This window comes from Cololabis saira, chromosome 12 (genome assembly GCF_033807715.1).
Source record: "Cololabis saira isolate AMF1-May2022 chromosome 12, fColSai1.1, whole genome shotgun sequence".
NCBI classification, from domain to species: Eukaryota; Metazoa; Chordata; class Actinopteri; order Beloniformes; family Belonidae; genus Cololabis; species Cololabis saira.
This window is the reverse complement of record NC_084598.1, coordinates 15,131,091-15,145,047: the sequence shown is the minus strand read 5'-3', so window position 1 is coordinate 15,145,047 and position 13,957 is coordinate 15,131,091. Positions and strand designations below refer to the sequence as shown.

General features: G+C 45.6%; 1 protein-coding gene across 5 annotated transcripts in view; it reads left to right on the top strand.

The window, feature by feature from the left end:
- The window catches only part of gripap1 (GRIP1 associated protein 1), a 38,931-nt gene extending 29,550 nt beyond the window's left edge, over positions 1–9,381 (top strand). For all 5 annotated transcript variants that reach the window (XM_061735676.1, XM_061735673.1, XM_061735674.1 and 2 more), the window contains 5 exons: positions 1,573–1,703; positions 4,412–4,528; positions 4,695–4,788; positions 6,613–6,785; positions 6,908–9,381. In XM_061735676.1, the coding sequence (XP_061591660.1) occupies positions 1,573–1,703; positions 4,412–4,528; positions 4,695–4,788; positions 6,613–6,785; positions 6,908–6,991 (599 nt within the window). In that variant the 3' untranslated portion in view covers positions 6,992–9,381. The remainder of the gene's footprint in view (positions 1–1,572; positions 1,704–4,411; positions 4,529–4,694; positions 4,789–6,612; positions 6,786–6,907) is intronic.
- The last annotated feature ends 4,576 nt before the right edge of the window (positions 9,382–13,957 follow it).

The following is a 13,957-nucleotide window of genomic DNA, read 5'->3' as shown; positions in this document are numbered from 1 at the left end:
GTCTCACTCACACACACACACACACACACACACACACACACACACACACACACACACACACACACACACACAGCATACAGAGGAGTCCTCATCTTCATGTATAGTTGAACAGTTTTAAAAGTTTAAAAAGCCGCTTGGCACAGAGCTGACAATCAGACATTTTAAAGTAGCCTGTGAATAAGCTGCACCTGTTTTAAAGGGCAGGTCTCTTAAAGGGACGGGGCAAGTATCTCTCTGGTGTCTTGTGCCAAGTTCACACTCTGTATTTTGGCCGTCTCAGACAAAATAAGCGCAGTTGTAGGTGTCATGGTCGTACATCTCACTGTAAGAGAGGAAGAACGATAGTACCGTCTAGTGACCACAAACTGCCTGATATCAAATTAAAGTGCAACTTGAAATGACATATTTAGTCAAACCAGTGAAATGCCTTATAAAAAAAAAAGGGAAACGTAAAAGAAAACGACTTCATAAGACTGTGAGAGAGAATCAGATTTGGTGCAGTTGCGGTAAGAAGTCAACTCTATGAAGACAGATTGTCCCCGTCTCTGCAGCCTGGGCCACATCCCAGTGTACCAGCGCTCTCTGACGTCCAGAGTTAGCCTCTTCTCCCAGATTATGACCAGGAACACATTTTTCTTCTTTGCTTATTTTCCTGGAGCATTTTGAGCGCACACTAGCGCTGCTGCAAATTGGTTCATCTTTCTTTGTGTACCACTCCAAATGCCGGTGACGTAACATTTACCCAAGGCGTTGTACCCAAGGCGTTGTAACCAAGGCGTTGTAACCAAGGCGTTGTAACCAAGGCGTGGTAACCAAGACGTTTACCCAAGATGTTGTACCCAAGACCTTCACCCAGATACAAGTTGTATATTGTGGTTTGCATTAGTTGCGTCTTATAACCCACCCTTAGAGGAATTGGTCATCATCTTAAAGAGAGAAGCAGGTTTTATTCATTTATTCATCGGTGTACATGTTAAAGGTAAAGTAAGGCGTGTCTGGCTCACGGTCTAGATACGAGCAGTACAACTCAGTTGGTGTGAGTGGGAGGGTGATTGACAGGTCATCAGACCATCCCGGTGATATTTTTAGGAAACTGATATTTCCATTTCCCTAAGAGAACATCCCAAAGGGATTGATAAAGTAATAAAGTCGTCTATTGATTCAAAGTTGTTTTATGAAATATACATATCTATTTATCTTGTAATAGTTTAAATTTACAAATTTGACCTTTTTTTTTAGTTATTCTTCTCCAATGTGACATACCTGCACAGGACTGCACTTGTTTGACTTTGACTGGGATGTTTTTGGTCTCCTGCTGTGACATGTCAGTCCTGAGAGGACAGCTTGTTCTAGGGACAGTCACCTTATTGAAATCGGTTCCCTGCCTCGTATCTTTAGTCCCGACCACAGAGCGTCTCAAAGGGACATTGAGTGGACGATCAGTGATGCTCGGTGTCGGTTCAGCACTTCAGTGTTTGTCATTTAAACACTTGCTAACTCACAGCTTTCCATGTCTGTGCTCTGTTGACGGGTCTTCCTGAAGCGCTTACTCAGATCCATCTCGTCTCTCAGGTCTGGAGGAGCTGGTTCTGTCCGAGATAAACAGTCCCAGCAGGACTCAGCAGACCGGGGACTCGTCCTCCGTCTCCTCCTTCTCCTACAGGGACATGATGAAGGAGTCTCAGTCAGCCGGTCAGAACAAGGTAGGTGCATCATCCCTCATCACTGAAGCAATGTTGTGTCAGGTTCAGAACTACAGCCAGGTGGAGTCCGTTTCACTTTTACATGTGAAACCACCGTTTCACGGGACACCTGAGAGTTCTACGGGAGTTGTACGGGTCCAAGCCAGGACTCTGAGACCAGGATGTGAAGTTGTGTTCGTTCACCGAGTCCCAGTTTTAGAGAGATGCAGCAGCTGCCGGTTGATGGCGGACTGGACCGCTTTTTATTGCTGGAATCGGCTGAATCCTAGTTTTTTAGTACAAACATCATCACAACATTTGTATTTATTTAAAAGCTTCGAGTACTGGGAGATCCATGTTCCCCATTATTTCAAAAGTTGCTGAGAAACGTGTTGTTTTCCACCAAGTACTGAAAGTGTTGTCAAATCAGAAACATACTTTATACATTGATCAGTAATTTCTAAGTAGAGATGCACCGATCAGGATTTTGAGGGCCGATCACCGATCACCGATCTCGAAAACCAGTATCGGCCGATCCCGATTTTGCCGATCACCGATCACAGGGTGAAATCCATAAATTCGTCAATATTGATGTTTCATGTACACGACACTGACATTGTATTATTAGGTATAAAAATTAAGAGATTAGGTGTAAACTCGGCTTACAAAGAGTAAGTGTAGTTTAGTAGCTTCAGCTTTCCTGTGGTAATAATTATGTGACCAACACAGACACAGCAGACATGTCACTCTCTAAAAGTTGATAGAAGTTACAAACTATAAACCTTAGTTTTCCTGTGGAAAGAGGAATTAAATCTTAAAATAAAATTTAATTATGAATTATTAAGCTTTGTGAAAGCTTTAGCGGTAGCATCAGCCGCATGCGAGGAAACTCTTGTGAGTGAAGCAAAACTCTTCACACTAGAAATCCACATGTCACTCCTGAAGCGACCGACACGACTGTCGTGAGGGTTTGGACTGTAAATAGTCTGGTAAAACTCCGACAGGATTTCATCAGTCAAATATTCACGACGCTGCAGCACGCACCGCGGATCCAAGCTGCTAACGTGTTTAAACCTAATGTCTAATAAAACAGAAAGCGGCTGATGAGCAAAGCATATGAATTCATTACCTTACGACGTAGTTCTTTATTTTTCTTCCTGTCGTTTATAAGTCTCTGTTACAGGTGTTGCAGCTGAGCGCGTTATTGCGCGCTCCTTTTTTTCTTCCTCCCTTTTTTCTGCTGCAGCCAACTTTGAAAACTCAATATACTCGTGTGAAGAACTTTCAAATGTCTAATAAGCTTCGTTGTGTTGAAATTATTTTGTAATATTACTCCTCATGGTATCTCCTTTGGACACACTTTACAAACTGTAAATTTGTTGTCCTTTTCATACATTGTAAAACTCCCGCACCGGCGAGGCCGGTCATGCCTCCTCGGGACCGCTCGGTATGAGATGCGGGAACGCCCGCGCGGGCGGGGGTTTGTTGTTGTAAACGTCATCAGATCGGCCGCTCTGAACTATTATTTTTCCGATCTCCGATCAAAGCCGATAGGGCCATTATCGGCCCGATCCCGATCGGGGGCCGATCGATCGGTGCATCTCTATTTCTAAGTAATAATGACTAAAAGAAAGTCATTTGTACAACCTCTGAAGAGAAAGACAATTCATGGAGTAACAACAAACGGAAAGAAGAAGTAGACATGGCATCACCGTTCTGAGCATGCTCAGTGTGATGAAGACGAGTACAACCAGCGGAGCTCATGGTCGGCAGCCTTGTTATCTTCCTTTGTTGACTCAGTTTATGTAAAAAAAAAAAAAAAAATCAGGGTAGAAATCTGCATCAGCAGGTCAAACCCTTTTCAGGAATGAAAATCTTTTCATTCTTTACACCAGGAACAAATGTCTTTTCTTACTGTCCCTCTCTCAGAGGAAGTTAACAAAATCACTAATAATTTGATAAATAAAATGCTGATCGATCGCGGGTGGTTTATCACCTGAAAGGGGGCGTGGTCATCCTGAACTGTTTAGATGAAGCAGCTTTGTTTTGGACTTTTTTAAAGAGGGACTCTGCTTCCTCTGAAACTCTGAACCAGCAACCTGTCAATGGATCAGCAGCAGAAACGTGATGGACTCGCTGGCGTGAACAGATTCTGGTCTGCAGCCTTACCAGCCGTTCTGTTATGACAGCTGTTTCCATGGAGACGATCGTCCTCCTCTTCCCTGCTGTTCTTTTATTATATTTACATTTGTCTCCGTCTTTGAAGTTGCTGTTGCCATTTTTAACTCCTCTGCTGTGTGTGTGTGTGTGTGTGTGTGTGTGTGTGTGTGTGTGTGTGTGTGTGGGTTTGTGTGTGTGTGTGTGTGTGTGTGTTTGCGAGGGGCCGGTGCGTGTGAATACCCTGTAAATAGAAACAGATACTGAGCATTCAGCTCCAATTGTTTTTGTCAAAAAAACAACTCCGTCACGTCTGTTTACTGTGGAGCTTCGGTTGCCCATGGCAACAGCATCACATGACCGCGGGGGGGGCGTGTGTGGGGGGGCCTAGTGTTAACTTTTCTCTGACGCTTCATCCTTTAGGTTTGGTCACCTAAAGGATGCATTTTACCCACTAAACATGCAGGCAGTTATGATAACGCCAAGTTCAGTTCCATGCCGCCGCTCTGACCCCCGTCCGTCTCTGTGTCCGTCTCTGTGTCCGTCTCTGTGTCCGTCTCTGTGTCCGTCAGTCTGGAGGAGGCAGCCCTCAGTCGCAGCGGCCCGCTGAGTTGTCCGACGACGAGGTCGGCGAGTTGTTCCAGCGGCTCGCTGAGGTTCAGCAGGAGAAATGGATGCTGGAGGAGAAGGTAAAAGCCCTCCGTTACCATGACAACCACACTGTAGCCACTGCCTACATCACAGTGGACAAAAAGTTTTTATTGCAGAATTTACTGGTTTGATTATGTGTCTCTAGGTGTGAAGTAAGAGCTTGAATGTTGCTGTGAGTGATTGGAGGTTCTTCTTCTGCTTCAGGTGAAACATCTGGAGGTGAGCTGCTCGTCCATGGCTGAAGACATCTGCAGGAAGAGCGCCATCATAGAGACGTACGTCATGGACAGTCGCAGAGGTGAGCATCAAAGTTCAACGTGGCAGATCAGCTGAGGCCGCCGGCGTCCTCGGAGTGGTGACTTTTCTTTTAACGGAGGACGAAAGAGCTCTCGACTCTGAAGCTGACGTGTCCTCACAGACGACACGAGGCTGGAAATGTGACACATCTGTTTCCACAGGCAGCTTGAAAACTAGTCGCGGCTTCATTTGACCTAAGGATCTTGTCTTTCCGAAGGCGATGGTGATTGACGAGGATCAGTTACCGAACACGGAGCACGGAGTCGTAGGTGTCGTCTCGCGTTCTGCAGCCAAACCTCCAGCATCGTCACTCGTACCGGGATCCGCTCAGCCCACGAGTCACTGAATCTCAGCTGATCAGCTGATCCGTGTCTCAGAGAGACGTCCACACCAAACCGCTGGATATCAGCTGGAGTCCAAACCCCATGGCAGCTGTTTTAGCTGTGTTTTAGCTTATCATCGCTTGTTCACGATGGTTTCAGTAGCTGCTTCTGTTCGGTTGTGATTAACGGCGGTACGTGATGATGTCACACCTGCGTCGACCACGTTCCACACACATCGCAAGAATAAACGTAGACGCCATGAACTTTCCCAAAAGTCGAACTAGTAAATGAATAAAAAGCTGAATATACCGTCTGGACGTCTGTCGTAAAGGAACATTCCTTAAACAACCCAACTCACTCGAGTCAACGTTGGTGGAGATAGTCGGAGGAACAGGAAAATGCCTGTTCTGGTGACGTAGCTGAGCTGCCTTGAGCTCCAGCCTCGTCCTGTATCTTTCTCGGAGTGGAGCGTCGCCTCTGGGATGCTACTGGGCTGCACCGCAGCGGCTCTGGTAGGACTTCTGTCACGTACTAGTGGCCCTTCTGCGCCTGACGGGGCTCAGGGGTCAGCGTTTGTAAAACATTAGTCGTCTAAATGAGAAGTTCCCGTTTAACTGCGGTCCGGTTCTCAGCACAACGCCACAGGGAGACGCCGCGTCCCCGGTTTCCCTGCTCGGACCTGCAGCAGAAACTCCCAGGAGCCGTCCGTCAGACCGGGGCGTGCGAATGCTGAAGGTCTGGAGGACTGGAGTTAGAAGTAGCAGGTAGTTGAGCTGAACGTGCAGATTTAGTGACCTGCAGCCCGGTTCCCTGTATGTAAATGCCTCCGGGGGAAATGTTCTGTATAAATAGTTCCTCCCCGCCCTCGTCTTTCTCTCTTGCTGTTTTCAATTTCATGTTTGACTGCGTTAACCCTCCTCTTCCTCTCCATCCCACTCCCATTAACGCAGTAATGATGGTAGTTGTAATGGGCAGTAAAAGTGTGTGGGTGCGTGAGTGTGTGGTGGTCTGAACACACACACACACACACACACACACACACACACACACACACACACACACACACATCCAGCATCACTTCAGTTAATACTTACTGTACGTGAGGCTGCAGGCTGGACCTGCCTTGCTCTGCAGCTCCTCAGCAGCTCCGACAGTCTTAACATTTAAGCTTCTTTACGGCGTTAAACGTGCAAACGTGCAGCTGGGAGCCGACACGGCCGTGAACAGTTTTAGCGCTTAAATATTTACTGCTCTCTGCAGCGTCAGCATGCAGGCGTTTCTGCTGCTCCACAACGTCCCCGGGTCTCGCCTCGCGCCCAACCGCCCTCCTTTACACCTGCTTTGGATCAGGTTCAAAAACCACGTCCAGGTTCTTCACCTCCTCCTCTTCTCTACTCTTTTCCTCGGTTTCAACTCAGTCAGCTGATTCTTGCAGAAATGACATGAGCATTGGCAGCCGTGCTGTCGATTCTGCTTCACCTCTTCTCTCCACGTCTCCTCAGATGTGTCGGGCAGCGCCGTCGGAGGTCACGGAGCCTCTCAGGGAGAAAGAGGAGGTCTGGGTTCAGTCCTCAGAGATCTCGTGAAACCAGGAGACGAGAATCTGAGAGAAATGAACAAGAAGCTGCAGAACATGCTGGAGGAGCAGCTGACCAAGAACATGCACCTGCAGAAGGTACACACACACACACACACACACACACACACACACACACACACACACACACACACACACACACACACACACACACCTGTTCTGTGATCCGCTCACACCGGTGTTGTGATGTGTTCCTGCAGGATCTGGAGGTTTTGTCCCAGGAATTAGTCCGTGCCAGTAAAGGAAGCAGTCCGACTGGCAGCAGTGCAGCCGGCTCCGGATGACACCCTCACCTGGATTCATTCCGTCCATTTCCGTCCTCCTCACCACTCCTTCCTCACTTCCTGCACTCACATGCCAAGACCTTCGGTGGGCTCCGACTAATGCCTGGAGCTGATGGTTTCTCCTCTTCAGTCTAGGTCTGGCTCCGACTAAATGTTGGATTATGTTCATCCCATTCAGCATGAGGAGGGGAAACGCTGCAAGATTCGAACAGAGGAAGAAACTGAAGAGGGAATTGACGCATGAAGGACATGACGAGTTGCGCTTAATTCATTTGTTGCTGTTGAATGTACTGAAAGTACAAGTATACTGCACCATTCAGCTCATGACTATGATCTGGAGAATTCATATCTAAACTGACTGTAAATCTTTCTCTGTCTTGTCTGTTGTTGGGCCTGGCTATGTCCTGGAGCTTGGCTCAGGCCTCAGTGTGCAGCAGCAGTCGGGATCTGTCTAATTGCTGGGTTTCCTGTTCAGCATCCCCATATAGCACTGATTACATGGGCTGTGTCTACAAAGGCTGTTTGTTACCGCCATCTGACCTCCCAGCCACGTGTCGTGATGTACTAAAATGGTGTCTTTGCTACATGTTGGCAAAGTGGTTGCCTTGACAACTTAGGTGAGGAAGGTGTTGTACATGAATTCAGGATTCACTTTATTGTTAATGGAAATGATCATCCATCAGTCGCTGCGTTTCTTTTTCAAACCCAGCTTTGGTTGTCGTGGTTACAGGTCAGATTCTCCTGCAGGGATCATTTCTATCCATGCCCACATCAGAGGAGGAGAAGCTGAAGTTCTAGAGAGACAGACATGACGGTTTCTAATGAAACAGGAAGTCGTCGTCAACCTTCATCAGGTCACTACAGGAGCCCGTATGGACGAAGCGAACAGTACGCCAGAGCCAGCGGCGTTGGGGAGGTTGTGACGTGCAGGTTAAGGTTGGGTTTAGGGTGGAACCGTGTGTTGGTAGATGACCTTCAAAATGAAGATGTTGACCCCTGCAGGAGGTCTGACCCGCTCCATGTTCACGAATATCAGTCCTGAATCACATCCAGTCATCAGACCCAGAACAACGTTCTCCTCCACATTCCTGGAGTCGTGGTTGTGATCTCATTCCCACTCCTTCCCTGACCACCCAACACTTCTGAATTCTGGGACGCCGGTCGCTCTGAGCTCCAGATGTTGATGATTCTGTATAAGAGAAGCTGCAGACCTGTTAATGCTCTTCGCTAATGCTCTTCCTGTGAGCTTTAGATGTGGCTACGTCTATGTTATGAAGCGCTCACAGGTTAAATGATTGTATCTTTGTGTCGGGCCATGACTATACCCTGGAGTCTCTGGGTTTTTGCATCCCTGCTTTTATTTATTGCTTCTTGTGCACTTTGGGATGCAGAAAATGGCTTATGCCTCAGGCTATTTACTGAATTTAAATTAAATTAGTTGCTTTTTTCAGATTCGTAATTAGGATGCATCAATGATTTTATTCAATATTCAAAAATTTGATTCACAAAATTCCTGCATCTATTTTCCCCGACATTCCGTTAGAATGTCGAGATTTAAAACGACCCACTGACAGGAAACTGTACTTTTAACGGTGAATGTTGTTTACGTCAGAAAGAAAAGGAAAAATCTTCCATCCATCTTGCACTTCCGTCTTAGTTTGGGACACCAGGTGGTGCAGAGAAGAGAACCGCTCACTTTCTCTGAAGCAGTTTGACCTCTTTGATTTCTTAATCAGGCTGAGTCTACTTCCTGGCTGAATTAGCATTTCAAGCTTTTTGACCATTTTAAAGCTGCTTCTTTTTTTGTAAAATTCTTAAACATCAGACAGGAAGTGACTCGGACACTTCCTGTTTTGCCTTCACAGATGACCAGGACTTCAGACATCAGGACCCATGTTAGCTGCATGGTCACTGGCTACGTCCTGGTTTACACTCTGCAACAGACCAGCTTCTTCAGACATAGTTCTGACTATCTCCGGGTCTGCTTGTAACAGAAATTGTGCTTTAAGTTGTTTTTGCCTGCTTTTCTTTTTCTGTATATTTAGCTTATACTTTAACTCTGAACAAGGAGGAAAACCTGACTTGTGTTCAGTGCTGCTTCAACCATTCAGATTAATAACAAATAAAAGCAGAAGACTGACTAATCACTGTAAACGTTATAAATCACTGTAAACGTTGGTGTGATGTCACTGGAGGACAAGTCCAGCTGCACCGAGGCCACGTCAGTTCTCCTCCGGGTTTTTGTTGTGCAAGTGTGTACATAAATGCTGTTAAATGACTAACTGTACGAAGAATCAACTGATCTATTTATGTCTACGATCATGACGCTAATTATTCTAACGAAGAAAATATAAAACACTGACTGGAGACAAGAGCGTGTTTGAGAGTTTCTCTGCTTGTGTTTTATGTTTGTCAGTTGAAACCAGAAAATGGGTTTAGACGCAGACACACACCTTGTTATGTCATCCACAGGTTTTCCGATCTATTGCCAACAAACAGGTGTGTGACCACGACCCTTCATGAGGACTAGCAGAGCTGCACTGGGAGTCGCGGCGTCTTGGCCCGATGCTGGAGGGGTTAAAACCGTCACGGCCTGGGTGGATGCAGGTCCCCACAGACAAACACTGGAAAGGGTCCTGTAATGAAATGGTTAAAGAGGACCTATTATGGCATTTAAGTATATTTTAAACAGGCCTTGAATGTCTTAAAAAGAATCTAAAGCTTGTTTTTTCTACATAAAACAGAAATTCATCCTGTGGGCCATGTCTCTAGTTTTTGCGCTTCTAACCTCATTATCTGTGAGGGATTCTGAGGGGAGGGGAGGCTATGATAATGAGGCTCTGCGCTGATTGGCTGGTTGAATGACGTGTAGCAGGGGAGGGAACAAAGCCTCGCTCCAGCCAGAAGAGTCAGCTGCGTACACAAAGCGTGTCCCATGCGAGAAGCTTCTGCGACAAAATAAATTCCATTGCTTTATTTTTTTTTGTATTGGACTGTCCTAACTGGCCGCGAGTTTAACGGTTTCAGTGTGGACAGAGAGCGTCCGATGTCACACAGCTCGCAATAGTCGGACGCTCGCATTCAGTTACACGGTTTAAATGGATCTTAAAGCCTGAATTACGGTTCTGCATTAAATCGGCGCGTACACTACGCTGTAAGCTCTGCGTTGGTGTAACGCGGAACCATAAATCAGCCTTTAGTTACCTGAAGAGGGAACGGGTCACCTCGTCTTCACACAGGAAGATTTAATTGAATTCTAAACAGGTACACCACAGTTATTTACTCAGATTCCTCATCATTTCATATGTTACAAGACAAATGAATCATGTTAACTGTAAAGAAATCACAACACTGAATTTTAACAAATGGCAACTTTATTGTTAAAAAAATAAGAACATAAGTTGTATATGAATAACATTTATGCACTATTGCTGGCTCAAGGAAGGACCGTGCGTCTTCTGAAGGTGTCGTTGAACAGCTTCAGGTGCATTGTTGGAAGATCTGAAACCACGAACAGAAGAAAAATGAGCTCCGGTGTTACCTAACACTCCGTTAGGGAACACTGGAGCCGCCGGGGCTCCTCACCGGTCCGGTCCGTGAGCAGCCCCGGTGCTCCGGAGCTCAGCTAAATACTTAGCCCATGCAAAGATCATACTTGTAGACAAATATAAATAACATAAAAAAGTAACGTCACTTACCGCTGACTCGTGTGTCGATGCAAAACCTAATTTTTACTGTCCCCTTGCTGTGGAAACAGTCACCGCTTCTGAACAATGGCTGAAGCTCCAGCCGGCGGAGCTTGTTGTGGGCGTGGTTTCAGCAGCGGAGGCCGACCTATGGAAACCGCTCCTGTCGTTACGTAACAACAGGAGCAGATTCTGAACGGCTCGTAGAAGTCACATGACACTAGAAGATTCAGCCGGGCCGGGTGTACAGACCTTGCAGAATTTCATGGGATTTCATCTTTCCTGTGTTGACAGGGTGAGGGGAGACCACTTTATATATGTTAAAACAAGAAAAAACGTGTTTTTCATAATAGGTCCCCTTTAAAGGAGCCTGGCTCCTTTAACCATCCCACGCTGTGGGACACAGGCATCAAACTCCAGTCCTCGAGGACCGATGTTGTAGGTGTTTCCTGATTCAAATGAATGGATCATCATGTGGCGCTGTGGTTGAACACTTTCAATACAACCACCTGTCAAATGTTGTTTTCCGCTGCTCATGGTCAGTAGAGTGGATTTGAGGAGCGGGGCTTGCTGATAGGTCAGTTGAAGCATACTTCCTGTTTCCTGCCATTTTCAACCCGTAGCTACTCGTGGTCCTGCAGTCATGTCCAGCTTTGTCTCAACCCCTCGTCTCTTTCACCTTAGATGTGTGTCTCTGCGCGGCTCCGTCTATGTCCTGGTTGTGAAATCTGCTGAAGGTGGAATGAAGGTTGGTTTGTTTCATCCTCACAGGTGACAGCGCTTCCTGCATCTCCTTCGCCTCCATCTTTGAACCGTCGTGGATTTTTCAGAACAAAAGTGAAGTTGAAGTGTGGCGATGAGGGTCAGGTTCAGGGGGGCGTCCACAGGGGGATCCCGGCTTGCTCGGCGCCAATTAGCCCACCAGCACTTCCTTCCCCGTAGAGGGACACAGATTATAGAGGTGACGCTCGCTTCTGACGGGGTTCACCTTCACGAGATAGCGTCTGATTGGCCGGGTCTGGCGGTTAATTGGAGGGAGGAAGTGGATTTAATTAAAATGAAGCCTCAGAGGGAGGTCGTCGGTCTGAACGCGGCCTTACTTCCCAACTTTGTTCCAGTCCTGCAGCTTCTCCAACTTCTTCTCACTTTTAACACAAAACAAGAAAGTGATGAGTCAGCAGGCGGATGACAGCTCCCTGCATTTAAATTTAGTGTGGTGATTTTTCACACCAACAAGACAAACGAGGCGCATTTACTGCATTCAGTGTCTTCCAGAAAAGTTTGAGAAAATGACTTCAAAATGAAGAAGTCGCTGTGAAACTTTGAGGAAATGAACAGGTGAGCCACTTCCTGTGAGTTTTTCTGCTCAGATGTTCAATTTCACATCCATGTAGGGCTGGGCGATATGGACCAAAAGTCATATCTCGATATTTTCTAGCTGAATACTCGATATATATCGATATTTTTTCTGTGACAAAATTGGGGTTTCCCCCGAAGCATTATAGCATAGCATCTCTGTTAGCTTCATTTTTTTCTGAGGCAAACCCTTAAAAAAACAGTCAGTTTTAATACAATGCCTCGTGCCAAATGTCACACAGGTACCTTTATTAACAGAGGTCTGCACAATATCAAAATGTATAAAACAAATGAAATAAAAATAAACTGCCTGCATATATAGAATAAAAATGCTTCTTGAATAAAATAAAACAAATATCCCTTTCCTGCATAACAATTAAATTAAAATACACTGTGCAATTAATACAAAGTAGACAGTAACAGGCAGACTTTTCCACTGAGATTGACAGTTGTGCAAATAACAAAACATTTGTGCAAATCTCAAATAAAACATTCAAGTCAATTTGTCACAAAATAAGCTATATCAAAATCATTAAAAAAAAAATTAAAACCGATATAAACGATATTGTCTCGTACCATATCGCGTTTGAAAATATATCGATATATATTAAAATCTCGATATATCGCCCAGCCCTACATCCATGACACCTGTTCATGTACCTCATGGTAAAATGATGTAAAGCCAATGATTTACACATAAATTGTAAAATGTATATAAAAAATTTGGATCATTTCAGCATCCTTCATCTCCAACCACGAACCGACAGGTGGCCGATAGGAGTTTTGGACCTGGTTTTGGTGGTTACTCCTGAAGTGAGGATGTTTGGGCAGGTTTGATCGATGGATGTACAGTAACATCTGTCGGCATCAGCTAAGTCAGCCAAGTTAAAAGAGCTAACTTGAGACTTTTTTCCCTCTTTTGTTAAAATGGTCGTGGCTTTTGTGGGAGTCAAGTTTGTCGAGTGGTTTTTAAGTGTCTGGAGTGTCTCGTCCTCTGATGAAGTGAGTTTTACGTTAGCAGCTTCAGTGACGAGTCTGAATTCATGATGAACAACTAAGAAGACGGAGCAGAAAAGAAAACAAAGAGGAGATGAAATGTCAGAAGGAGTCTGAAGACGGGGATCGTGGAGACGAAGAGTGATGAGGACATGACAGAGGACGGGCGGCAGGACAAAGGGCTCCAGCCCAGAAGGGCAGGAGGTGAGTAACAGAAGAGTTGCAGAAGATGAAACGTGAGGAGGAGGTGAAAGAGAAGAAGGAGATGGGAGCGATAGAGGGAAATGATGCCAAAGGGGAGGAGGTGAAAGATGAGGACGAGCAGGAGGAAGAATGGTGGTTCATCTGGTTTCTGTTCTGCATAAAGATCAGGACCATAATTCTGATTAATGTCAACCTCCTGCAGAGATTCAGAGAAACGAGGAGTCAGCTTTCTCTGCAACTAAAACTTAAATTCTCCTTAGCTCAGAGATTCTGCTTATTTCACACAACTACTTTTTATCTTGTACCTCCAGAGCAGCGTCAGACCCGGCATAACTCCAAACGGCTTTAAGTCTCCCAGAAGAATTAAAACCAAGAATCACAGTAGAGACTCTTCCTGTTGTCTAATTGGTTGGATTCCTGAAGGCTTGCCAGTGGGTGGAGCTAATGAATAACCCTCTCTTGTTGCTGTCAAACATGTTTTCAACACCTTATCAACGCTACGTTTTTGATAGAAAGGCACCAATCCACTTCCTTAGGTCTACTGTGCATAACAGACCATGATCAAAATAAATAAATAAAAATCAATCATATTACGATTGCAGGATCACTAGTTCATGTAACCTGCTGAGAGTGAGTGTTGTTGATCGTACATTACTTGGAGGGTTGGATAATGTTGATGTTCAGTTTTGTTTTATCGCTACTGTTATCAGGAGGTGTAGCCAGC